At 49.5% G+C, this 27,872-nt stretch overlaps 1 protein-coding gene across 2 annotated transcripts in view; it reads right to left on the reverse strand.

Moving 5' to 3' along the window:
- The window catches only part of BMP7 (bone morphogenetic protein 7), a 95,561-nt gene that overhangs the window by 12,405 nt on the left and 55,284 nt on the right, over positions 1 to 27,872 (reverse strand). The window contains exons 3-4 of one of the 2 annotated variants that reach the window (XM_002747705.6): positions 20,025 to 20,173; positions 1,063 to 1,260 (exon numbers count right to left, since the gene is read on the reverse strand). In XM_002747705.6, coding sequence (XP_002747751.1) covers positions 1,063 to 1,260; positions 20,025 to 20,173 — 347 coding nt within the window. The remainder of the gene's footprint in view (positions 1 to 1,062; positions 1,261 to 20,024; positions 20,174 to 27,872) is intronic. The other variant, XM_035298991.3, reaches the window with a different exon arrangement.

Below are 27,872 nucleotides of genomic sequence, written 5' to 3' on the forward strand. Positions count from 1 at the left end.
CAATCCCAGGGCTGCCACTTACCTACACTGTGTCCTTAGACAAACGACGTACCCTCTTGGAGCCTCAGTTTTCCCCTCTGTGAAGTGGGAGGTCATCTACCCCAGAACCTCAAGAACCACACAACCTGACGGGCTGAAAGAGGTCTGCTCTAGAGGGGCTGAAGTCTCCTTTGTACAGTGCGTTCGCTTTACTTATGTTTACTGTTAAGACTTGAATTGCTTGCAACGAAAATGTTATCTTTAATTTTTTAAAAAAACATATAGTAGAGAAACATTTCAAACGAATTGAAAAGTATCCCAAATCATATATATTTTTTAAAACCTACCACCTGCCCAGGAGCAGTGCCTCATGCCTGTAATCCCAGCATTTTTGGGAGGCCGAGGCAGGTGGATCACTTGAGGTCAGGAGTTCGAGACCAGCCTGGCCAATATGGTGAAACCCCCTTCTCAACTAAAAATACAAAAATTAGCTGGATGCAGTGGTGCGCACCTGTAGTCCCAGCTACTCAGGAGGTTGAGACTGGAGAATTGCTTGAACCTAGGAAGCAGATGTTTCAGTGAGCTGAGATCGCGTCACTGCACTCCAGCCTGGGTGACAGAGCGAGACTCTGTCTCAAAAACAAAATCAAAACAAACACCTACCATCTATATTTATCAAGTATTAAAATTTGCCATGAATTTAAAACATTTTCACTTTATGAAATAAAGATACAGCAAACTCTTCCACTTCCCCATTTCTTCCTCTCCCTCCTTCAGAGTCTTCCTTCATCTCTGTGTAGCTGTAAGTTCAGCCATTATTCTGTCTATTTAAATATCTACATGCTTGGTGCTGCGTTAAATGTTTTGCTACTAGCATTTCTAAGCTAATTTATGACTTTTACAGAATTAAGATGCTCTGTGTAGGGAGGGACTTGGGGGTTTTCCTCCTGCTATTTGTTCCACAGCCATCTGCTGAGCAGCTGAATGGATTTTGAGTTGCTCCCCTGCCTGGTCCCGCTGGGGCCCTTCAGGGTTCCTGGGGGGTGGGGTGGGGCATCTGTGATCCCTCCCACCTGGGTGTACCTGCCACGTTGGTCATCCGCAGGGCTTCCTGGTTCTTGGGCGTCTTGGATCGGTTCTGGCTGCGCTGTTTGCTCCCTGTGGACCGGATGCTGCGGAAGTGGACCTCTGTGGCCTTGAAGAAAGCCACCATGAAGGGCTGCTTGTTCTGCGGCCCATGCCGCCCGATCAGGCCGGCCAACTTGGGGTTGATGCTCTGCCCTGGACAGGAAGCAGCCAAGTACACGGAAGAATGGTTACGGGGAGAGCGGTTACAGGGAGAGCGGTTACAGGGGAGAGTGGTCACGGGAGGGCGGAGAGCAGGACGGGGCTGCCAAGACACCGTGCCTCCGGTTCATTCGTGAACTCCTTATTCCTCCATCCTGCCAGTATTTATTGAGTACTCACTCTAGGCCATGTGCTGTTTAAGAAACTTGGACCACAACTGCAAACACAGCCAAGAAAACGTCCTGTTCTCTGGGTTTCCATGCTAGTGGGGAAGGCAGGGAGGGGAATATTAGGGGTGGGGAGCCAGGATGATGCCTGCGGAAGGTGGCAAGTTAGTGAACCCCGTAAGTGTCACTCGCATTTCATTGGCCAGAGCAGGTCATGGTATCTGCCTAACTTCAGGGAGTTGGGGGGCAATCTTGCTCTGTGCCAGGGAAGGTGGAGCAGCTGCAAGCAGCTCTAATGACTACGGGGGCCACCTGAGCAGAGATTTGGGTAACAGTGAGCGAGGGGGCCCATTGGATGTCTGGGAAGAGTGTATTTCAGGCAGAGGGAACTGCAGAGGTGAATGCCCAGAGGCAGGAGAGGGGAGGGTGTGCTCAAGGAGCAGGGGCGGGTAGCAGGAACAACTGGGAGGGGCAGGAGGGGCGTGGGTCAGGTCAGGTCCTGTGAGCAACACGAGCACCACCTCAGCCCACTGTCCCACGTTGCTGCTGTCCCCTAAAATTCATACCCACACAGAACCTCAGGATGTGAACTCATTTAGAAGCAGGGTCTTTGCAGATGTGCTGTTGTCAGTTAAGCTCATACTAGATTAAAATGAGCCTTAATCTGCTGACTCATAAGAAGGCCACATAAAGAAACAGACGCAGACAGCCCTAGGAAGACAGAGGCTGTGAAATGCCAAAGATTGCCAGGAGCCCCTGAAGCTGGAAGAGGCAAGGAGCGACTCCTCCCTAGAGCCTTTGTAAGGGGACAGCCCTGTGGGCCTCGACTTTGGACCACTCGCCTCCAGACTGTAAGAGAATAAAGCGTTGTGTTTCAGGCCACCCAGTGGGTGGAACTTCACATCCAGGGCCCTGGTCAGGACACTGAGGCACTCTGCAAGAAGTGAGAACCATGAGGGTGGGACTTACAGTGGTTTTTATAAGGCCACTCAGCCTATCCCTGGAGAGCCGACTGCAGGAGTCAACCTGAAAGGGAGACAACAGCATTGTCCAGATGGGAGATGGCGTGAGACTGGACCCAGGATGGTGGGGAGGGAGGCTGTTGAGAAATGGCTAGATCCTCAAGAGTTCACTTTTAAAATCCATCTTTAGAATTTATTTTGGTTTTAACTTTTTGTTGTGAAAAGATTATAGATTCACAGTTCATTGAAAGACGATGTACAGGGAGGTCCCAAGTGCCCTTCATCCAGTTTTCCCCAAAGGTGACATTTCAAATAACCAGCACACAACCTCCAAACTAGGAAAGGGGAGATTTGGGACTGAATTTTGGGAGGGATTATAAAAGGTGTGAGAAAAAGGGGACTCTTATGAGACTGGCATGCTTTTGGCCCAAGGCCCCAGAAGAAGGGAGGGGCTGTCTACCAACGTAGGGAAACAGAGGCAATGGAGCATAAGCTGAGAAATAGAGGGTGGAAGACAAAATGCAGTTTGCTTTAGTAGATATTGTCTGAAATCCCTACTTGACACCAAAAGGAAGCTGTCAGGTGGGCTGCAGAGATCTGGCCTAGGCTTGATCAATGGATCAACTGGAAAAGAAGAGCTCTGGGCTAGTGAGGGAGGGAGTGGGGCCCGGGCCAGACATCCTGGGTTCAAAACCCTGCCTCTGTCACTTAATGCTCAGCTAGGGCTCAGGGCAGAGCTTTGCATACCCTAAATGCTCAATAAATGCTGGCTCGGGGCAGTGGTCTAGATAGTGATGTAAGCTTGGGCGTCCCCAGCTTGGAGATGGGGTTTAAAGCCAGGACTGGATGAGCTTGCCAGGCGAAAACATGCAGCCAGACGAGCGGTGTGAAGCCTGAGCCTAGGTGGCCTCTGTCTTCCACTGAGGGTCAGAGGAATGCCACGGAGACTGTGCAGGAGTACCCAGTAAGGAAGGATCCAGAAGAAGCCTGGGCAGGAGAAATGGAGACACCAACAGAGTATGGGGTCTCGGAAACCAGGGGAGGAAAGTAGAGGAAGCGAACTCTGCATCCTGTGCTCTGCAGATGGACCTAAGGACACGCCATCTATCCATTAGCATTGACAACGATGAGGTCATTGGCAAATATATATGTAATGCCATGTCTGGGGTGATGAGTATTTCAAAGCCAAAAAGAAAAAGCATCCAGTGGAAACAAAGGCCGTTTTACTCACGACAGCACCAGCTCAGAAAGGCCGAATAACTGCTCAGGGATAAGTAGCTTGGAAGCAACAAAGCAGAATCTGAACCCAGATGAGGATGCCTGAGAGTCAGGAGGCCAAGCCTCTGCAGATACGGTGACCCCAGGTTAGGTGGGGGGGTTGGAGGCCAGCAAAAGCGACGGGCCCATTCGCATCTGGAATTAACCTCACCTGGAGCCCCCCAGACGGGCCAGAAGTCAAGAAATCCAGCCTCCCAGGACCAGACTGGCACCAGGGTTCACTTTGGTTTTTTAACAACTAATATTTAAAAGAACAAATGTCCCCCCACCCACCACTGTTTTACCTTAACCCCCTTTAACGTTCAGCTTTCCTGCATTCTTGAGCGGGGTTTCCCTGAGTTCACCCATCTATAATTTGAATGGTTCTATAAAAGAAACCATTAAAACGGAGCCCCTAGGAACTGTGTTTCCCTCCTGGAAGGCTTTTAGGGCAAAATAAAAATGCCTGGCCTGAAAACCTGATGCTGTTCCAGATGCCTCAAATTCATAAGCTGTAAAAAATCTCTCCCCGCCTCTGAGCGAAGGTGTCTGGCTGGCTCTGGGCAGCTGTCAGGACAGCCACATCCAGGGAGCCACAGCCCCAGCTGAGAAATGGCAGGACACAGGGGCAAGAAGGGGGTCTGAAGGGTGTTTAAACTCACGTCAACCGCTAACCAGCCTGTGAGGGCTGAGAGAGGCAAGTCATAAGCTGGGGCCTCAATTTCCTCATCTGTAAAATGGGGATAATGCCATTAGACCCATCTGTCCCTCCTTTTCTTGGTAGACAACTGGATTTTCATTGAGGCAGTTGTGACTTACGTGGCCTCCACCTTGGCCTTAGAGATGGGGCCTGTGGTTTAAAAAAAGGCAACTAATCCTCTGGCTACAGTGATTAGTTCAAGGATGAGCACGTGACCCAATTTGGTCAATAAATGAAAGAGAGATATCCTGAAGGTTTCTAGAAAAGAAACTTCCTACTCTAGTATCCAGAAGGAAGCTTTTCTCTCTGTCTCTTTCTCTCTCTCTCGACGGGGATTGAGAAAGGAGGGATGGATGGAGCCACAGAAATGGCCACCATCTGGCAACCACAGGTGACCATGTTTCCAAAGAGGCCACTATGGTAGAAGGCAGAGCAGGGAGACCAGGTCTCTTCTAACATTGCTAGGTCACTGGATCAAGCCAGCCCTGAAGCCTGCATTCTCACCCCAGCAACTAAGATGAAAAACCCCTTGATTGATTGGACTGAACTGGTATTTTGAGTTGTTCTTGCCCCTTTCCTAGAGACTTGGAAACAGGGAGCATGGTGCCAGCCATCTGGGACCTGACATGGAACTGGTGCTCCTAAGGCAGGTATGTACTCCTCCCTTCTGTCACCAAATTTGGGAAAAGGTTCAGGTTTTTAACCTAAAGCCTGAACACCACCACGGCAGATACTTACTCACCTTCAACAACAACAAAAAAGGGATACAGAAAATACATTAGCAATTCCTAAGAAAAAGTTCAATATGTAGTCTTCACATGACCCAACAATTCCACTCCTAGGCGTGTACCCATGAGAACTGAAAACACATGTTCACACAAAAAACTTGTTCACGAGCGTTGGCAGGAGCATTATTTATGATGGCCCAAAAGTGGAAACAACCCGACGTCCATTAACTAATGAATGGATAAACAAAATACGGTGTATCCATACAGTGGAATATTATTTGCCATAAAAAGAAGTGACTTTCTGATCCATTCTACAACATGGACCAACTTCAAACGCATTCCGCCAAATGCAAGAAGCCAGATACAAAGCCACACACTGGACGATCCCATTTCCGGGAAATGTCCGGAACAGATATATCCATAGAAACAGGAAGTAGCTTACCGGTTGCCTAGAGCCAGGGGCTGGGGGAGCAGGGAGTGCCTGGTAAGGGATATTTTGGAGTCATGGAAATGTTCTAGAATTAGACAATGGAATGGCTGCACAACGATGAGAATATACTTAAAAAAAAAAAGAAATCAATGAGGTATACCCTTTGAAATGGTGAGTTTATGTTAGGAAAATTAGATCTCACATTTTAAAACAACTATAAAGCAAAACCGGGCTGGGAGTGACCCACTAACCGTGCCTTAGAGGGACACTTTTTGTGAATAAACAGCAAAGATGCCTATAGCAGTGTCTGGCTCTTGCTGGCTCTTTACTCAATGGATAAACACCCACCCCACCAACAGCAGACTGGGGGACTCCCGGCCCATCCCATCCTTGACACAGCCCCAGTAAAGGCAGATGCCACAGCCTTACTTTGCAAAGGAGGAACAGGGCTCTGAGTGATGAAGGCCTTGGAGCTGGTCCATGGCAAAGCCAAGATTTGAACTCTGGTCTGTCAAAACCAAAACCCACATTCTCCGCCATGACAGCCACAAGCCCTCGTGCTGCAAACTCACCCAAGGTCTCCCTTCTGTCTGGGTTTACAGTCAGTACTCAACAAAGGTCATGGCTCCCCAACACAGGGTGGGGCTCCACAGGTGAGCTTGGAGGTCAGCACCCCAGGCATGAGGAGGGGACAGCTTCTTCCAACAGCTACAGCTTTTCGTCCCTGATATTCCTTGAAATGTCAAATGCATGACTAGAGTCATTTGGAAGAAATTGGACCGAAAGACTCTGAACTCTGTTATCTCTCTGACGTTTTCTTGGGGTCCAGGGTACTCTGAAAACAATACCGGGTGACTGCAAAGAGAGAAAACCACAGAGAAGAGAGTGGGCCCGGAACATCTCGCTGGACCCCACCTGTCGGCATCAACCTTCCATTCATCCCCAGGCACCGGCACCAGCGATAATAATTTGCAAGGCCCAGTGCAAAATGAGAATGTGGGACCTCTTGTTCACAAGTGATGAATCATTTCAAGGTGGGGACAGCAGAAGCAAACCCAGCACACAGCCCTTCTAAGTTCACCCACAGCCGAGAGCCTGGCCCCGTCACACACATCTAATGCAGAGACACCAGGGTGCGATTCCATGTGATTGAGACAGCACCATCAATCCTGTTTCACTGCCCTTTATATAATACATTGCAGACACATTTCCACGTCAGTGAAACACACTGAGCTCCTCCCCGGCGGCCACAGAGGAGCTCCACATCTGGAAATGCTGAGACAGAAGCATCCTTTGCCTCGTCCTCTTCTCCTAATGCAGGTTCTGTGTCTCAGGCTTGAATAACTAACTTGTTTTTTCTTTAATTCATTCAGCAACTATGTGCTGGGGGCTGGGGCATATCAGTGAACAAGAACATGACTACCCCGGGAGCTGCCCGGCCAGGGAGATCGATGGAGGGGTGTAGAGTGCTCTGTCACATGGTGGCGAGGACTAGGAAGGATCCAGGACACTGTGGGGGGACGCGGCAGTGGGGTGCAGTGGAGAAGGCATCTCGGAGGCACCTGGAGCACGGGGCAGGGTGAGCCAGGGGAGGCTCTGGGGAGGGAATGTTCCCAGCAGAGGAAACGGCAAATGCCAGGTTCATGAGAAATACATGGCATGTTTCAGGCACAGTGAGGACGTCAGTGAGGCCGGAGAGAGTGAGCAAGGAACCAGAGGGGACGAGGCTGGAGATTGAGTGAGGATCCAGAGGAGGTGAGGATCCAGAGGAGGTGAGGCTGGAGAGAGTGAATGAGGAGCCAGAGGAGGTGAGGCCGAGGTGGGTAGAGGTTGGGTCGTGGGGATCACAGCCCAGTGGGTGATTAGGGCAGGGGGTGACGCAGCAGGGCTTTATGGTAGGAGACCCATTCCGATGCTGTGTGGGGAACCGACAGAGCTGAGAGAGAGAGTGCTGGTCCAGAGCCACGTCCCTCCTCTCCATCAGGCTCCACCATGCTCAGGGCCGGCCTCCCTGGGACCCTTACACATACTGCCCTCCTCCTCTGACAAGCTTCACAAATCAGGGAAGGGTGGTCTCCTTCACCCTCTGCTCCTGCACAGAAGCCAGCTTTAATGCTGGGTACAAATCTTGCTCACCAGAGAGGCCGCAACCAGCACAGTGGGCCCACCCCTTGCCCCCCAGCCCCCGGGCACAGCGGGCATCGGGGCTGCCTTGTGCAACATGCGATGTTTAGCAGCACCCTTGGCCTCTTTTCACCAATGCCGGTAGCACCTCTCCACATCGTGATAACCAAAAATGTCTCCTGACATTGCTACACGTCCCCTGGGAGAAAACATCCCTGGTCAGGAGCCGAGGCTGCACATACACATTCCCTAAACAAGCAAGGAAGGAAGATGTGTAAAGCTGAGTCCTCGAGGTGGAGTCTGACCTGCAAAACCCGAGAGAGAATGTAGTGCTTCACCAAGATGAGATGAATGAACTTAGAAGGCGCATCATGAAGCACCAACAACTGCCTGAAGATTCATTTACTGAACACGTGCTCATGACTCGGTTACTGAGCCCAGCACTGCCCCACGCTCTGGGGTGCCCCAGCGGCAAGACAGGCCCAGGCTCTGGTGGGGCCGACAGAAGGAAAGTTCCCTCCCATGAGCCACTAAATGAGGAGCAGCAATGCAAATTAGCCTGATTACAACCAGGAGGAAAGAAATGCAGGCCGGACGTGGTGGCTCATGCCTGTAATCCCAGCCCTTTGGGAGGCCAAGGCAGGTGGACCACTTGAGGTCAAGAATCTGAGACCAGCCTGGCCAACGTGGTGAAACCTCATCTCTACTAAAAAAAAAAAAAAAAAAAAAAAAAAAAATTAGCCAGACATCATGGTGTGTGCCTGTAATCCCAGCTACTTGGAAACTGAGGCATGAGAAATGCCTGAACCCGGGAGGCAGACGTTGCAGTGAGCTGGAGATCATGCCATGGGGCTCCAGCCTCAGTGACAGAGTGATAAAGAAAGAAGAAAGAAAGGGAGGGAGGGAGGAAGGAAGGCAGGCAGGCAAAGCACATACTAACATAAGTGCCTGTATGCAGATGTAATATCTGTTTTTCTTCTAATACCCCAGGAAGGGCTGAGAAAGGTTATTTTATGGGAGAACAATTCCTTTTCATTTTATGTTACAAAATATCGGATTTAGTCAGTGTATATAACTATTTATTTTTATTATTTGTATTTAAATGTCCTGGAAAGTCACACTGACTAGGGAGCCAGACTGCATCTGTAAGGCATGGGGTAAGGTAGATGGAAAAACTGATGAAGGCAGGGAGATAGGACGTGTGTGACATTTAAACCGTAAAATCTGTATCTTTGAGAAAGTTGAAAAATATGTTAGCTGAGGTTTAATAGATTTTTTTAAGCCTGCAGATTAGCCCAAGAATAACAGATTTTGCAAATTTAAAAATCCCAGGGTGCCTGGTTGAATTTGAATATCGGATAAATGCATACTGTTTGTAATACGGGGGACGCGCTTCTTTGTTGTTTATCTGAAATTCAAGTTTAACTGGGCATCTTGTATTCCATCTGCCAACAAAGCCTCCTTAAAGTTGGGGTAGCAAGGTTTTCTGCGGTGTAATCACACCTGAGGCCTCCGCAGGCTGCAGCAGTGGCTGGGAAAGGGATCTGGACCTGTGTGACAGGCAGCTGGGCTGCCCAGAGGCCATGGCTTTGCTGATTTCTTCACTGAGACTCAGTGTGGGTCTCTCCGTGGGGTGTTTCGTTGCTTTTTAAAGTCTTAGTTTTTAACTTGCCACACAATCAACCCCTTTTGGTATGCCCACCTGTAGGCACAAGCGCACGTACAGACACTGGTACCCAACTCAGCCAGGTACAGAGCAGCCCCACACCGCGGAGAGCTCTCCGAGTTGCCTTTTAGCTCAGTGGCTCCCAACTGGGGTGGTACTGCTCCCCAGGGGATGTGTGGCAATGTTTGAGATGTGTTTGGTTGTCGTAACTGGGCAGTTGCTACTGGCATTGAGTGGGTGGAGGCCGGGGAAGCTGTTAACATCCTACAATACACGGGACAGTCCCACAGCTAAGAATGATGGTCCCACAGCTAAGAACGACGGTCCCACAGCTAAGAATTACCCAGGAGTGCCAAGGTTGAGAAAGTCTGCTCTGTAGCCACATGCCCTGCACTGCCGGCCCCTGGCAAACACTGACCCACTCGTACCCCTAAAACTGCATTTTCTAGCTGTTTCATACTATGGACTCCTGCAGCCTTTTGCATTGGCTCCAACCCGCATAATGTCTTTGAGATCATCCACGCAGTGGAGTGTTTCAATAATTCACGCCTTTCTGCTGTATGTAAGCAGCACCATTTGTTTATCCATTCACCTGGTGGCTTCCAGCTTTGGTGATTAAGTATATAATGAGAGACATTGTGTGCAGGTTTTGGGGTGAACCTACCTTGGTATTTTTCTGATGTAAAGAAGAAGTTGAGTCCTTTATGTGGCCAAAACTTTAGCCCTTTGCACACTGTGGGCACCATCTGTTCACAAACATCACAGCTACGATTGTCTGAAGGGGCCAGGGAGGCTGTCTGACTAGACCTTTGCTCAGAGCTGAATAGAGAAGGCCCAGTCATTGCAGGGAGGTGAGGCAGAATCAGCTGGTGTGAACCCCACAGCCATGGCCAGCCCCCTTGTGCCTGGCCTTCCTCCATCCACGGAGCAGCTCCTGCTGGGGATCGATGCTGAAGTCTTCTTAGAAGTGTCTTCCCGAAAAAGGCAGGCACGTGATGAGATGAACAGCCTTCTTTCTTGCCCATTGCATTTTCCTTCCATGCTTGGGGACATGGAGGCAGCCACTTTGCCAACCATGGTGAGAGCCTCAGGATGAAAGGTCAACGCTGTCAAGATGATGGGGCCGGAAGGGGAAAAAACCTTGAGTCTGTTGATACTCTAGCCCAGGGGCCAGCAAACTACAGCCTGCAGGTCATATCCAGCCCACTGTCTGTTCTTCCCAATAAAGTTTTATTGGAACATAGTCAATGCACAGTCAGGAACACATGATCAGTGGCTACTTTCACACTAAACAGCAGCAAAAACAAACGTCTGACCCTCAAAACCTAAAATACCTACTCTCTGGTACTTTACTGAAAACCTTTGCTGACCCTGACTCTAACCAACCTTAGATCCACTTACCACCAGACTTGTAAGGAAAAGCATCAGTGTCCTCACGAAAGAAGACAGCACTATTCTCAATCATTTGCCAGTGTGAGTGTTCTGGATACATTGGTTCCGTCATTGCTGCTTCTCAACAAAAATGAAAACCCACCATTTACTGAGCACTTGCTGGATATGAGGGACCTACAGGGTCTCCAAAGGTAGGAGGGATTCAGTGAGGCACAGAGGGAAGGGCCTTCCAAGAGGAGCCAGGCAGAGGCAGGACTCAGAGTGAGCTGAGGACAGGGCCCAGCTGGTGCGACCCGGCACCACTGGCAAACCCAGGCGGCCTGAGCAAAATCGGCACAGCCAGCCCAGAGGGAGCCCGCGAGCTCTGCAGAAAGACCCCGGAGAGCAGGCAGCACAATGCGGCCCCTCGGGAAAGATGGGGGTGCAGCCCACCCACACTGCACAGGGGTGGCATCTGGGTTTCCTTGTGGCTTCTTTGTTTTCCAGGCTTGGGGCCATCGGCTACCCCTTCAAGGCCCACAGCACGGGAGTGTTTCTCATTAATTGTGAAAAACACATTCATTCGCACCAGCCATTTCTCTCGGTGGACCAAGGCCCAAGTGACAAGTGAGAACTCAGTTAACACTTGTGACATCTGCCTGGCCCCAGTTACCCCATTCTGCCCTCCCTCTCCCTGCCGTCCCAGCCCTGGAAGGACCGATCCCAGCCACTGGGTCATCAGGCCTTTTCTTTTCTCTCCCTCTCCAGCTTCTGGACAAACAGGATGTGGAGCAATCACACGGAGCAAAGGCACTCTGGAGCCAGCTGCGCCGTGGGCGGCATTGCTCACCAGCCGTGGCTTTGTGGGGCTTAGTTTCTGCAGCCGCTGCAGGCGAGTGGCTCACCTCCTGGCTCCTTCCTCAGCTGCCACAGCTGAGCGTCACACTTGGACAGCGCATGCCCTTCAATCCTTTAAATGCTCTGCAATCCCATCCAATTCAATCTGGAATGAGCATGAAGCTAGACACGTGCCCTAGTGTGTCACAGGAGACACGCTTGGGGCTCTTTGCATGCAGATATCCAAAATGCATCTACTCCTGACCCCCAGACGACTTCAGGAAGCAGAGATGGGGTGCAGGAGGGAGAGAAGGTGCCTGGGGCCTTGGAGCTCAGGGGATAGAGAGCAGGCACTCACAGGAGCTGAAGGGGTTCCCAATGAGGAAGTATGACATAGGGCAGACAAGGCCTCCCAGATTGTCTTCTTGGATCTGAGAGTCAGGGCTGATTAACATGACCCTCCTGAGTCTCAAGTGATTTCTTCTGCAAACAAGGAAGAGAGGGGGGACCCCATGAACCAGGACAAAAGGCTGCAGTCCCTTTCTTGGGACAAATGACCTGGTGCCTTCATGTCCGCAAGGACGAGAGTCTCCCCAGCCCAAACCAGTCTTCATCTCTCTGCAGCAGGCTTTGGGGATGAAAGATGGTACAAGGAAAATGGGCGTATGGATTTGTAGAGCAGCAGGAAGCTGTTCTGAACCATCCTCAGAACCTCAGACCTCATCTGCATGGCTCCACCCCTGCCCCTCAGTACATGGTCTCTCGTTGCCAGGCGGCCTCCTCCTGGGAGAATGTGAACACCCCCACAGCCAAATCTTCCTTTTGTTCAGGCTGCACCCTTGGTGATTAGAACAGTCGTTGGCTCATTGTAGGGACATGCAAATGTTTGTTGAGTGAATAACTGTGCTTCCAACATAGGTGGAGAGGTTTTGGCTGTATGAAACTTGTTCTAACAACCAGATGCTGGGGCAGGGGGATGACCTTCAATCATCATTCTCTCCCTATTTGGAGAAGCAGGGCCCATGAAAATGCAATAACTTCTCTTAAAATCAGAAGATAAAACACGAACTTTCAGTACCTTAGAATGTTTTGGTTTTTAATTCAAAGCTGGGCACCTACAATTCCAGCTACTCAGGAGGCTGAGGCTGGGGGGTTGCTTGAGCCCAGCCAGCCTGGGCAATATAGCAAGACCCCATCTCAAAAATAATCTTCAATTTTAATTCAGCCAGAATTATAATATTTATCTTGATATCAACATGGCCATAAAGCATACTTTTTAATCTTTTTTTTTTTTGAGACGGAGTCTCACCATATTGCCGAGACTGGCATGCAATGGCGTGATTTCAGCTCACTGCAACCTCCACCTCCCAGGCTCAAGTGATTCTCCTGCTTTAGCCTCCCAAGTAGCTGGGATAACAGGCACGTACCACCATGCCCAACTAATGTTTGTATTTTTAGTCGAGACGGGGTTTCACGATGTTGACCAGGCTGGTCTCAAACTCCCGACTTCATGATCCACCCACCTTGGCCTCCCAAAGTGGTGGGATTACAGGTGTGAGCAATGCACCGCGTCTAACCCTAATTTTTTTTTAGTGGAGGGAGGAGCCACAGAAGTCGAGTGCAGCCCTGGCCACTTCTACACGGGGGGCTCCTGCAGTGAGTCCTGTGAGAAGCCTACTGTCTTCTGGGTTCTTTTTAGAAACACTTTCCTTCCCAGGTGAGAAGTCAGGCAAGACCTGTAATGTTAGAGGGTCCTGGGGTCTCCACCTCCGGAGAGCCAGGCTGGGTCCCCTATAGGGGCTCATCTGTGCCTCCAAACCCCACCAGGTGGGGCCTGGTGAACACATTCCTTGGAAGACTTTTCAGCAAAGAGGAAGGGGGTTGGAGCCACAATCCTCTGGCTGAAGCCCAGGCCTACACCTGGGAGTCGTGAGAAAGTCCCCAACCTTGTCGGCCTCTATTTCCTCATCTATAAAATGTTGGTGACATCAATTGTGCTATCTGGGCAGGATTATTGTGAGAACTCAATAAGTCAACAATGAGGACATCTAACATTGAGGAGCACAGACAGGGCACTGGGACTGGGACTCAGCATGTTCTGTGAATTCACTTTCTCCTTCCAGCCACCTACAGAATCGTGATATTATTACGGTCATGGAACACACAAAGGAGTAAGACCCTGAGAGGTGGGAGCAGCTGTTGAGACCACACAAAGGTGACCGAGGAGCTGTGCTCTGACAGGGCCACAGGTGCCAGAGTATGTGCAGGGGCTGCCAGCCATCCTGCTTCTAAAAGCTGCACCCAGCAGCTGAGGGCCTGGCCTGCAAGGAAGGGCTCCTCTGCCTTGAGGCCACAGGGTGGGAGGAGCCCCGAGCCGCAGGATTCCCTCCACTCAAGGGTGCCTTGCCTCTCCTCTCCCTCTCTTTTCCTCTCCCTCTCCTCTCCTACCCTCTCCTTTCTCACAGGGCTCTGGGCGGTGCTGGATTCTCCCTGGGTCCCTGACACCAGCACCCAGCATGGGGTATAGGACACAGCTAGCCCAGTGGTGGGAAGCACAGCCTGGGGGCTGGAGCAAGTGGAGGGCCACCTCTCTTCTCCTCTGTACTAAGGGAAAGACAGACTCCAGCCCTCACGGCTGCAGCGCCAGCCCCTCCCCAGGGAGATGAGACCAGGCTCCCCGCTCGACTCCCTCCCGATGAGCTGCAGGTGCCTGGGAGTTTATGGGCTTCTCCCCGTGCGGGCACGCTGGCCTGAAGCAGAGCCCCAGCTGCGGCTGCTCCACATGGTGACTCACCAGAGGGCCCAGCTGGGAGGAAGAGGGAACAGACGTGCTCTTCCTGGGTGGTCTTGAAGGGCACCTCCGCATTTTGACCTTGAGACCCCCACCTGTGGCCAGATGGGAGGGAAGGAGGGCTCCATCTGGGCTCTGGAGTTTTGGAGACCACTGGCAGGCAGGGGCTCCCGTGGTGTCAAACACAGGCTTCTGAAAGAAGGTCTGTGATGGTTGCGCCCCACTAGAATGGAAGCAGGCTGGCTCAAATTACTATCCTCCACCTGCCCGTTGTGTGCTGAGACCCCAGGAGGTGTCCAGACTCCAAATTCCAGTGGCCACCGGGGTCCCCTCTCTACCCAGGCACAGTGTAACTGCCTAATGGTTGCAAGGTTTGGGTGACCCTGTCTCTGCCTCTTCTGGACACGGACCTGGGCATGGGCACTGCTGCTGGGCATCTGGCTTCCCTGCCAGGTGCAGGCAGCGTATTATCTGAGTTAATACCGGTAAGAGGTCTCTGGGGCAGGGACCAGGGTTTCTGAAGCCAGCTCAGGGCCAGGCGTGAAGCAGTGTACACGCACTTTTGGATAGACACCGCCTCCCGCAGGCCCTGCTGCCTCCCCCATGTAGGATCCAACAGGGGAGGGTTGAGACCCAGGACCCGAGGGCACCTGTCAGCCCAGGCACCATCTCATAAACAGGCTGCCCCAGGCACTGTGCATGACTTTGCCAGAGTGCTGTCACTGGGCCAGGCCTCAAGTACCCAAGTCTTATTTTAAAAGGTGGCAAAGGAATAAAAAAGTACATATTAGGCACTGTGCACACTACTTGGCTGATGGGAGCACTAGAATCTCAGACTTCACCACTGTATGATTCGTCTGTGGAACCAAAACCACATGTACCCCTAAAGCAACTGGGGAAAAAGGGCATATTCCGGCACACATCATCAGAGATGCCCCACAGGTGGGTCTAAAACAAACCCCAGGCACCTGCATGTGTAGTGCCCCCAGGGGTGACACTGACGGACGCCAGGCTGGAGAGCCTCCATGGTAGGGAAAACAAAGAATTTCACAGCCATGGTGTCTTGAAAATCCTGGACTTACTTGCTCCTTAGCTCATCCCCAAAAGGTCCAAACACCCACACAGCCAACTGGCCATTGTATACTCTGCCCCTCCGTGACAATCCGAGGGGGTAGGTCTTCCCCAACTTGGGCAACCACACCAAACTCGCTGCCTGGTCGCGCAGCACCTGGACAAGCCAAGTACCCACACCCGGCCCCCAGTGCCCTGCCCAGGAGGGGCAAAGATGGCGTCACAGAGTTGGGGAGTCGGGGACACCGCATCTAATCCTTGCTCTGACCCTAGATAGCATCTTGCAGCCAGTAGGCTGCAAGGAATGGGGAGGGTCTTGGGTGGGCTGCTGAAATGTGGAGCCCGAGGGGCTCTCAGGAGCCTCCATTTCCTTGCCTGCACCACAGGGATGTGAACCATAGTATCTACCTCACTGGGTAATCGTGACGATCATGAGACAGTGGAGCTTCGCAGCCACCACACGCCGGGCAATGAAACTCATCACTTGCATGAGCTCATTTGATCCCTCACAACCACCCTTGGGATGGAAACTATTATTAACCCCATTTTCCAGATAAGGCACGTTAAGTGACTCATGCTGGGTCACAAGGCCGGAAACAGCAGAGCTGGGATTTGAACCTGGGGAGCCTGGCTCCAGAGCCTGAGCTCTAACCATCAGGCAGCACTTATCTCCACAACCTCGACCGTGGGGGAGCAGGTGCTGGAGGTGAAAGGGGCAAAAGGATTCTGACTGTGTCTGGGGGGAATGGTGAGGGCAGGACTGGTCCTAGGAGGAGCTGGCCACAGGGCTGGCATCGCCGAAGAGAAAAATCACCTGGGCCAGCAGGGCAGGCAAGACAGAGAAGCACAGAACCCACTGGGGCCCAACTGGAAGGTCTCCCCAATATCTACAAGCCCACAGAAATGGTTACTCTGAAGAAGAGAATTAGCCCTATTCCTTCATTTTTATCTTATCCCCAGAATGTTCCACGGGAGCTTTTAAGGAAAAAGGAGAGTCAAATGATTCTATTGCTAGATGAGTTTGGAATTTCTCGATGCAATATTTCCTATCCAGAGATTCACAATGGACATTGGCAAAATAAATGCTCTGATAAGTCCTGCAGAGAAATTGGTTTCATTTATTCAGCCTAGCATTCCTCATATTTAAATTACTGTGAAACTCTTCCTTTTCCCCTGAGGCACCTATTGGCACTTTGTGGAACAGTGTGAGAATGGCTGGTACAGAGCAGGCATTACAAACTTTCCTTGTTAATAATATTTTTGAAAATAATAAACATTTGCAGCTTAGCAGGCCACGGGGTCTCTGTTACAATTACTCGACTTTGCTGTTAAAGCGTAACAGCAGACCCAGACACGACATAGACAAATGGACGTGGCTGTGCCAGTGAAACAGCAGGCACGGACACCAAAATGTACATTTCACAGAATTTTATGTGATATTAAATATTCCTCTTCTTCTAATTTTTCTCAATCACCTAAAAATGTAAAACTATTCTTAGTTGGCAGGCCACACACACAGAATCAGGCTGTAGGCTGAATTTGCTCAGCAGGCTGGAGCATGCCAACCCCAAAGACAGCAATGGAAAGCTCCAGTGTCTTCTAGCAGAACTCTTAACTCGCAGGGGCACGGAGAGAGGAAGAAGAATAAGCTGGGGGAGTGGGAGGTGGGGGACAAGCAGTAGAAAGAAGATGGGTCTGGGATGCAGGAGACATGAGTGTGGTGCTAAACTCTGTAGTCCCCTCACATGGCCATTACATGAGTCATTCTACAACTCAGGCAAGAGGGCATGTTTTGCATGGTCCGGAGTGAGGAGGATCCCTGTTTGCTCATTCAGACCTCCTACAGACCTTCCGAAATGCTGGAATTGTGCCTGCTACCCACATCCTACTGCCAGGCACCTGAGCTGGAGAAGAGATAAGAAGGGCCCCTAAACTAGACTTTAATAAATTGTCCCCAAGATGCTGGCCAGGATGTCCCCCCAGCTCCATCTAAGGCAGTGGCCTCTGATAGGAAGAAAAAGAGGAAAAGCCCAGGATCAATCAGGAAAAAGATTATTACATTCAGCTCTATTGCCTTTCTTTTTGTTTTGAGACAGATTCTCCCTCAGTTGCCCAGGCTGGAGTACAATGGCACCATTTGGGCTCACTGCAACTCCCACCTCCTGGGTTCAAGCGATTCTTCTGCCTCAGCCTCCCTAGTAGCTGGGGTTACAGGCATGCACCACTATGACTGGCTACTTTTTTTTTTTTTTTGGTACTTTTAGTACAGATGAGGTTTCATCATGTTGACCAGGCTGGTCTCAAACTCCTGACCTCAGGTGATCCGCCTGCCTTGGCCTCCCAAAATGCTGGGATTATAGCCATGAGCCACCTCACCAGGCCAAGCTCTATTGTTTTAATCCACTTAGCAAACTCCAGCATAAGCAAAGTACAAATTAAACAAAAAAAAAAACTGGGGAAATATTTGCTGCTCAAACTGCAAGAACCTAAATCATACAGAAAAAGACCAAAACCTACCAGCACAACGTGCAGAGTATGAACATGTTCAGGGAAGAAACAGCAAATGGCAACCATGAAGAAATGCCTGCCTCACACAGAAGCCATTTGCTGTCTTCTGGATTAGCAAAAATCCATGTTTGAGAACTTGAACTGGCAAGAATGGGAAAACATGTACTCTCACGCATTGCTGGTGGGAGTGCAAGTGGAATGGCCTCGAAAGAGGGCAAACTGACATTATCTAACAAGACTACAAATAGGCTGGGCTTGGTAGCTCATGCCTGAAATATCAGCACTTTGGGAGGCTGAGGGCAGGAGTTCAAGACCAGCCTGGCCAACATGGCAAAACCTCATCTCTATTAAGAATAGAGAAATTAGCCAGGTGTGGTGATGGGCACCTATAGTCCCAGCTATTCAAGAGGCTGAGGCAGGAAAATCACTTGAACTTGGGAGGCGGAGGTTACAGTGAGCTGAGATTGTGCCATTGCACTCCAGCCTGAGTGAAAGAGTAAAACTCCGTCTCAAAACAAAAAAACAAAAAACCTACAAATAGACAATGCCACCTTCAGGAATTGGTCCTAGAGCTACACTCAAATGAAAAGTGATCTGCACACCGAGGTTTCCCACTGCAGCCTTGTATGTGAGAGCAAAAGACTAGAAAACACCTAGGCATCCATCCCAGGGGAGCGGGGTAAGTCAGTTTTGGTGGTGATGATGATGATGACTGCTCTCCTTCACACATGTATTACAATCAGGTCCTGTTCTAAGCCTCATCACTCAAAGCACAGTCCAGGGACCTGCAGCCTCTGTCACCTGGTGGCTGTCTAAAAACACAGGCCCCTCTGCCCCAGGCCCGCTGAATCAGAATCTGCATTTACCCAGATGCCCAGGGGAATCCTATGCTCAGTAAGGCACTATTTTAAAATCCCTTCCCATAGGAACCCATTACACCTTGTAACAACCCAACGGCCCAAACCCTCTCATCACCTGCATGCTGGAGATGAGAAAGCCTAGGTTCTGACAGGTTAGGGAAATTGTCCAACGCCACAGAGTGTGTGGGTGGCAGATCCACATGGACACAAAACACATGAAACAAGGAAGCTCTTTAATGGCTGACAGGACCAGTCTCCGAGAGAAGTCGTCAGGTGGAGAACACTGTATATGCCAGGTCACCATTTGTGGGACTGAGGGAAAAACAGAAAGCTGAATCTCCATGTAATTGCTTAAGTACCCAGAGAAGCTCTGAAAAAAAGGAAACAGCAGTTGTCCCTGGGAAGTGGAACTCAGTAGCTAGAGAAGAAAGTGGGAGGGAAACTATTTAGTGCTACACATGTATTGTCCATAGCTCCAAAGGCAAACATTGTGAAGGTGTGTATTCAAAAATAACTTAAAAAAACCTTTTTCTGTTGATAAAACTGGTGGAAGGAAGAAGCTACACATCTGGAAACCATCACCACCAAATTTTAAGCAAAATCAAGCTACAAAATACTGTTTGTTACCTGTTTGGGGTAGGGGAAAATTAGCAGGCAGAACTGTGGTGGGGAATGAGAAGTGTTGAGGAGGGCAGACTCACAGCGGATTCTCCACAAATTAGGGACTCGGACCCACATTCAGGTTCTAATATGGAAGGGACTAATGCCTTGCATGAGGGCAATTTTGTCCCACAGGGACATCAGATGATATCTGGAGACATTTTTGGGTGTCACAGCTGGGAGATGCTACTAGCATCTGGTGAGTAAGAGACCAGGGTTACTGCTAAACACCCTGCAGTACACGGGACAGTCCAGAATGTCCGTGTCCTGTTGTGTCAACTCGAGGCTCCAGTCAAAGTGCAGGTTCTTGATGCAGCAGGTCTGGGGTGGTATTTCTGGTCTCTGTATTTCTCATAAGACGGCTGCCACCCCTGCTGATGTGGGACGACCCTTTGGGTAAAGAAGTTTTACCCAATTCTGCTATGGCCAAACATACAATCTTCTTGGGAAAAGAGGGGAAGAGGCTGCTTCTGGTTTGGATCAAAAGGCTGAACATGGAGCACTGGCTGGGAGGGGCAGGGAAGCCTATTTGTAGTGAAACAAGCATGTGCACTGCTGAGACCCTCCTGAAGTCCAGGAGCACAGGCTGCGCTAGAACTGGCGGTGGCGGTGGCCAGGGGACTCACCATCCAGCGTCTCCACCGAGAGCTGCAAGCCCAGGTTGTGCCGCGGGTTGACCACCCAGTGGTTGCTGGTGGCCGTGATGTCGAATACCAGCCAGCCCTCCTCCGAGGCCCAGAGGGTGCGGCTGTCGAGCAGGAAGAGATCTGATTCCCTGCGAGAGAGGAGGAGAGACACAGGCTTCACATTAGCCAGGTGACAGCTCAGCTACCCCAACAGATGGGAAGCAGAGCCTCATGGGGTGGGAGGGGAAGGAGGAAGCCCACTGGTCCCCCAAGAGTGGGAACATCAGACCCAGATCCAGGCACAAAGACTCCCTCAGTAGCTGTGGCGAGGAAAGAGTGCAGAAGAGCTACAAGGAGACACACGCAAGGAACAGGCAGCTGTTAAAAGGCAATCTCACCCCACAAATTTTTAGGGGTATCCCAGCAGGACAGAGTACAGGAAGACAGGGATTATGCAGCCTCCATGTTGCTGAAAGAGTCTCAGAGAGCAGAAGCTGATAGTATCTGAATATTTACCATGTGCCGGATACTTTGCCATGGGGGCTCAACACTACACTATCTCATTCAATTCTCATAACCCTAAGTTGTGGGAATATCATTTCCACTCAATGTACGATAAAGCCATGATTTGTCCAAGGTCATTTAACCGGAAAGTTGCCAAGCTGGGGTTTCAGCCCAGTTACCCGCGTATCAGGGCAGATACACTTCATTTCTGGGACATGCAATGCTTTCATGAGTCCACCAAGAGTTAGGAATTGAATCTCTGGACTGATGGTATTAATAGTGAAACCTCTCTCATTCTCTCTTCCTCACTTTTTACAGTAGCAAAATCGGTTACATCATAATTAACTCTATAGGGATGGAAGGTAGATGGATGGTCGGATGGATGGGTAGATGGATAGGTAGGTGGATGGATGGGTAGGTGGGTGAATGAGTGGATGGATAGATGGATGGATAAGTGAATGGATGGGTAGATGTGTGGGTGGGTAGGTGAAAGAGTGAATGGATGGGTGGTTGGGTGGGTGGGTGGATGAATGGATGGCTGGGTAGATGAGTAGATGACTAAGTGTATAGATAAGTGGATTGTTACATTCCTGGATAGTAGAATTCTAGTATGAAAGATCTCCATAACATTTCCTGCCCACTTTTAATGAGGATTTAAAATTTCAATACTTTGAGTCCTTTAACAGTCAACTAAAATACTGAAACCTGTATGTTGTACTAGGAACCAAGGTATATTGATGAACAACATGACACTGGTCCCTGCTCCAGGGCAACAACAGTCTCGATCATACCTGGAGTTATCTCATCTTCCTGGGGATTACAGCAAATCTTCTCTGCTCACACTTAAATATGTCAGGCATACCATTTATAGAGCACTTACCATGTGCCAGGCTCCATACTGAAATGCCTGACTAGCCTCATTCACTTAGTTCTTACAACACTCGGCAGGGGGGGATAATAATCCCCATGCCGTTGTGCAGAACTCAAAACTGAGGCTCAGAAAGGTTGAGTTGTTTGCCCAGGGTTATGCCACTGGGACAGAGTCCAAGCAGGATTGGAACCCAACCAGGCTACCTGCAAGCCCGAGCTTGTAACTGTACACAAAGACAGTTCTTCTGGACACTACTTTTTCAGAGCCTTTCACCAGCCACCTTCACTGGAATGTAACCAACTAAGCCTCCGATGCCCCTTTGATGGGGCACACATCTCCAGTTGGCTCCAGCCCCCAGCTCTCCCTACAAACATTGCAGACAACCACCCCTATTTATCTTCCTGTCTGACCCCTCTAGGTTTGTGAGGTCTGCCAGATCATCCTTCTGCTGTGTGCCATAATATATCAGACATTTGTCAGGCACATCCATGTGAACAAGGCTCAGAGAAGGCACACAGGAAATAGATCTGTAATGAGAGCCAATATTGGGAGATTAGCAGACCCGGAGAATCCTACACGGGAAATAACAGGCTCAGAAACAAACAGGAACGGAGAGACAGGTGCGAGGGCACAGGGCAATCTCCTTAGGCACAAGCACAGAAGGAATTAATCAGAGCTGCTTTTCCCTCCAGGCCTCTCTCCATCCAAAACTCTGGGGGAGAGAATCCAGTTGGCCCAGTCATGTGCCAGTTCCTAGCCATGGGAGGCTGGACACCCCACAGCAATGGACAGCATCACCAGGACACAGATGGAGACAAGAGTCACTTCACCCCCATCACCCTCAAAACCCTCCTTTTTAAGTAATATTCAACAACCCCCAGAACCTAATTCAGAAAATGCTTAATTCTATTATTGCTGTGGTTTCAATGTTTTGTCCCTCCCAAGACTCATGCTGAAATTTAATCCCCAATGTACCATTATTAAGAGGTGATGCCTGGAGGAAGGGATGAGGCCATCGGGGATGGATTAGTGTCTTTATGAATGGGTTTGAGGGAGAAAGTCTGGTCCCTTTTTGCTTTTCCACCTTCGGCCACCTGAGGACACAGCAAGGTGTCACCTTGAAGCAGAGAGCAGCCTTCACCAGACCCTGACCCTGCTGGCACCTAGATCTTGGACTTCCCAGTCTCCAGGATGATGAGGAATGAGGGTTTTTGGCTTCTGTTTGTTTATGGATCATAAAGGACTCATTCCTCTCTTGAGCACAGAGAGATTACAAAAGTGAGGAAGTCTTTTCAGAGCCACACAGGACTTTGAAGACCCTAAGTTTCCCTTTCACATCCAAACTGAATTAAAACAATATGATTTTTCATGGCTAATTGACTTCTTCTTCTCCATGCTCTTTTAGAGGTAGTTTCAGTCTGGCTTGGGGGATGTCTACACAGATTTTAAACTGATTAACAAGAATTTCCTGCTGTCTTATCTTCACTGTGCCTCGATGCCTTTCTTGGCTTTGAAAAGCTACCAAGATTGTCAATGAACCATTAGCTGTTCTCAACAATTAAGAGATGAGACAAGAAGTACCGCTCCAAGTCAAAACAACTTCCCCTACTGAATCAGGCTCCCAAGGCCCCTGCAGAAATATCCACACCCCAGCACAGAAGTCACAAACCCAGGTGGTGATTTTGCTGGAAAATTGTTATTAGCAGGAAAATGTGATCAGCTATCTGGACAGGCCCTCGAGGACAGTAAAACAATGAATGGTAACCAGGGAACAGCGTGAGGCCTTTAAACAGAGAACGCCTCAGAACGCCTCGCCAAACGATACTGAGCATTCTCCTATTGCAGGCTGTGACACTGAGGCCAGATGCTACAGGCCAGCGCTGACTCATCCGTGAATCAACGTGAACGCGTCAACTCCCCTCCTTCAAGTCATAGTTTGCAATTTGTTCCAGGCACCCTTAGGAGAGCCAAACCTCCATCTGAAGGCAGGAGGAGATGGGAGCCTTGCTGAGATGGGTTGAGTGTGAGATGCTACCATGGGCTTTGCTTTTAGACTGAGAGCCCAGGCATGAGATTGGACCTCATGGAAAAGACAAGGAAGGAATTACTCAGCAGCCAGGTCCAGTCTGACAGCTGAGAGGGTGGGAATGTCTAGCTGCCACCTTGAGCATCATGAAAGAACACTGGTTCTTACAACCAGGAGAGCACTGAAGGAGCCCTTTGTGACATTTTTATTTACTTTGAACACACTGGCTTCCCTGGCCCAGCCCAGGTGAGAGAAGAGGTGGGGAAGGCTCAGGGTGAAAGGCCTTGAGGAACCTAAATGCATTCTTTCACCTTCGCCACTACTGAGAATCTCGGTGCTTTCCACGCATCAATTCTCCAAATCTCCCGACAGCCCTATGAAATGGTCGAAGTCCTGTTATTGTTTTACAGATGAGAAAAGTCAGGGTCAGTGAAATGAAGCCAATCGTCCACAGTGACAGACCTGATAAGTGGCAGAACCAGGCAACAGCACCGGAAATCTGATTCAAGAAACTGCACGCTTAAACCTTGCCACCCCCTTCACTCACCTGGGGACAAGAAACACATAGGAAGATGTTGAATCCTGTGTGATATGTGTTGCCATCACAACATTGTGTGGGGCAGAAAAAATACTAGAAGGGGATGACATCCAGGTGATGGAGAGGGGAGAAGGCAAGGTTAAGCCAGATAAGTCCTGTGTCTTGGTTTCCTCTTATGTAAAATGGGAATAATGCCATCTTTTTCAATGATTAGGAAGAGCCAAGTTAAGACCAGCCTGGCGGCAATCTCCAAGACGCTCCTGGAAGAGCATCTATAGTTATTACAAGGTATGCCAGTGTTGGCGTTTATTTTCTGCTAGACTTCAGGAAATCCTAGGATGGGGACTTTACATGTCTTGGCCCCAGAGGTTATGTGACTTGCCCGTGATTCTCCAGTCAACAGAACCCATAACTTTCCAGGAATGTTCACCTTGGACTCCAAAATTTGTCAGAAAAGTATACTATGCTCGCAGTAGTGTTAGATTTTCTGCAAATATGGGCACCAACAATTCCTTGTCTCTGTACGCACATGCTACTGTCCCATAAACTTGTGGAGTCTGCTCCCTACCTCTGAAGTCTGGATTGACCATGTGATCTGCTGTGACCAGTAGGACCTAGTGGAACTGAGGCCCTGCCAGGCTCAGAACTGGGACTTAAGAAACCTTTCATTTCTATTTTTGCCCTGTGGGAAGCAAGCCACTAAATCGAGAAATCTGACTACACTGCTGAAGAAAGAGACTATATGGAGGGGAAGGAGGCAGAGGCCATGGAGGGTAAGGGTCTATAAGGCAGAGAGAAATAGAGAGAGACCAAGCCAGCCCCCAGGTGAAGCACCATTTCAGGCTTTCCAGACCCAGCCAAGCTCCTAGTTCCATCACTGACCACAGCAGACACCAGAAAGAGTAGAAGAACCACCCAGCTAAGCCCTGCCTAAATTCCTGAGCAATAAAACGATGTTGTTTTAAGCCACTACATGTGAGTGGTTAGTTTCCGAGATAGATAACTCAAACAACAGTCACACTGTTTATAACAGAAAAACTGAAAACTAACCATCCAGTGAGAGGGACTGGTAAAAACATAATGGCATGTCCAAGGTGATGGAGCCCTGCACATCCGCTTCAAAGGACCATATAAATCTACTCTTGTTAACAAGGTGGAAATATGATAGGAATGTGTTAAAAAACAGAATTTGCAGGATGTAAATTTCTGGGAAAATGGGAAATGCTAAAATTGGTGCAAAAAGAAATGAAAATTTTGATTTGCCTAAAAGAGATTAAAATTAAGAATGTTTTTCCTACCCCCACACCTCAGATGGTTTTAAAACCACAGGTTTTTAAAATTATCAACAGTTAATTCTTTCTTAAATAATTTGATCAAGAACATGGAAGAGAGAGAGCATGAAACCCATGTTGTAAAGCTAGCACGCCATGCCTCCCAAAATAGAGAAGGCTAATTTGAACAGACGTTTTCCTAAGGAAGACATGGCCAGTGAGCCATGAAAAGGTGCGAAACATCATCAACCATTAGGGACATGCAAATTGAAACCACAGTGAGACAGCACTTCACACCCACTAGGATGACCAGAGCCAAAACCACAGATGATAACTAGTGTTACTGGCAAGGAGGTGGAGAACGTGGGACTCTCAGACACTAATGGTAGGATCAGAAAACGGGGCCGCCACTCTGGAAAGCAGTATGATGGTATCTCAAAAGGTCAAATGTAGAATCACCATGTGACACAGCATTTTTACCACCCACAGAAGCAATTAAAATTTATGTCCACCCAAAATCTTACACATCAATGTTCATAGCAGAATTAGTCACAACAGCCAAAAAAAGTAGAAACAGCCAAAGAAAGTAGAAACAGCCAGAGTGTCCGTCAACTGATGAAGAGATAAACAAAATACAGTAAACGGATACAACAGAATATTATTTGGCATTAAAAAATGAAGTCCTGATAAAGGCTACAACACAGATGAATCCTGAAACCATTATGCTAAGAAAAAGGAGTCAGACTTAAAGATTGCATAATATATGAGTCCATTTCTATGAAATGTCCTGAACAGGCAAATCCATAAGACAGAATAAAGTAGGACTGGGTACGGTGGCTCACACCTGTAATCCCAGCACTTTGGGAGGTGGAGGTGGGTAGATTGTTTGAACCCAGGAATTCAAGACCAGACTTGGCAAGATGGCAAAACCCCATCTCTACAAAAAAAAATACATAAAAATTAAGCAGGCATGATGGTACATGCCTGTAATCCCAGCTACTCTAGAGGCTGAGATGGGAGAATCATTTGAGCCCAGGAGGTGGAGGTTGCTGTGAGCTGTGATCACGCCACTGCACTCCAGCTTGAATGACAAAGCAAGATCCTGTCTCAAAGAACAGAACAGAAAAGAAAGAAAGTAGATTAGTGGTTGCCAACAGCTAGAGAGGTAGAAAAATGGGGGTAATGGGTATGGCATTTCCTTTTGGGGTGATGAAAGCATTCTAACATTAAACAGTGGTGTCGGTTGTACAACTCTGAATATACCAAAAACCACTGAATTGTACACTTTATATCTTAATAAAGCTATATTTTTGAAAATGGATAAGGCCAATCTATGCCCCAAATACAGACTATGGTGCCATTATGCTAATAACTGTTTTAAAGTCCACACACACTGCATGAAATATTTATATGCACACAACCAGCATGGCAGTAACAATTCACTGTGAAGAGTATTTTGCTTCCCTTTACAAGCTAACACATGTATGTCAATATTGTCTCAATTTAGTAAGCACGCCCCTTTTCTGGAAAAAGCCAGATCTGTATGGGGCAACATATTTCCATGTTATACTTGATCAGCAGAACAAAGTGAGGTGGCGAGCCTGGCTCTCACCTTCTTTCCTGGGTTCAGACAGTTTTTCCCACTGCTCCCTCTCCCAGAGAGAGGGAGCAGAGCCAGGGGTCAGGCCACATGTCTTCTGTCTACAAACTTGATGATCCTTCCACTTTCTCAGGCTGTTTCTGATTAAAGAAACTGCAAGACCCAAAAAGTCCCCTCCCCTCCCCGCCTCTCCCCTTCCCTCCCCTTCCCTCCCCTCCCCTCCCTTCTTCTCTTCTCTTCTGAAACTGGGTTCTCCCATATCCCTGCTTTGCAAGGCATGAACGGCTGGTGACCCCAATGCCGTGGCACTGACAGGCGTTAATATTTAACCACCAGCCTGGCGACAGCTCGTTGCTGGGCTTTTGGGTTCCTCCTCCCAGGGACACCCAAGTGAACCCGCTGAAATCTAATTCTAGAGGGAACAGGGGGAGGAACCACACACCCCCCAGGCTCCTTCCCAGTGTCTCCCAGCCCACCTTCCCCTGGAAAGTTCCACCACAATGGAAAAGGGGATATTTTTAAATCCCAAACGTGGGAAGGCAGGAAGGCCCTTTTTTGCCCTCTGGCTACCTTCCTAGAGGCTATTTAGAGACTGATCCTCATGGGCCTTCACCTACCACCTGCGTCCGTCCTGGGGGGCATAAGACTCCCAAGTGGGATGCAGGACCAGGGCCTCGGTGCAAAAAGACTGCCCTGAAACTGCCCCAGGGCAAAACAGAGGGGGGGGGCGGGGGGGGGCGGGGGGGCAGTTTGGGAGTCTGAGGCTCTCTCCAGCCCTGAGGCAGCAGCAGGCAGGCATTGGAGCCACAGGAAACACAGATTCTGATAAGGTCACACAGTGCGCACTGCCTTTGTGCCTTGGAAAGTCCACATCCTGTCCCGATGCCCACAGTCAGGGCAGCGGGGAAGATGCCTCCTGCCCCTGGGCCCAGGGTCTTAGGAGCAGAACAGGTCCTTGGAAATCTATTCCAGTCATTTTAATTTTCAGCTTGGAAGATCAGAGAGTTTCTGTCTTGTGCATGAACAGCTGGTGGCTGA

Source organism: Callithrix jacchus, chromosome 5, assembly GCF_049354715.1.
Source record: "Callithrix jacchus isolate 240 chromosome 5, calJac240_pri, whole genome shotgun sequence".
NCBI lineage: Eukaryota > Metazoa > Chordata > Mammalia > Primates > Cebidae > Callithrix > Callithrix jacchus.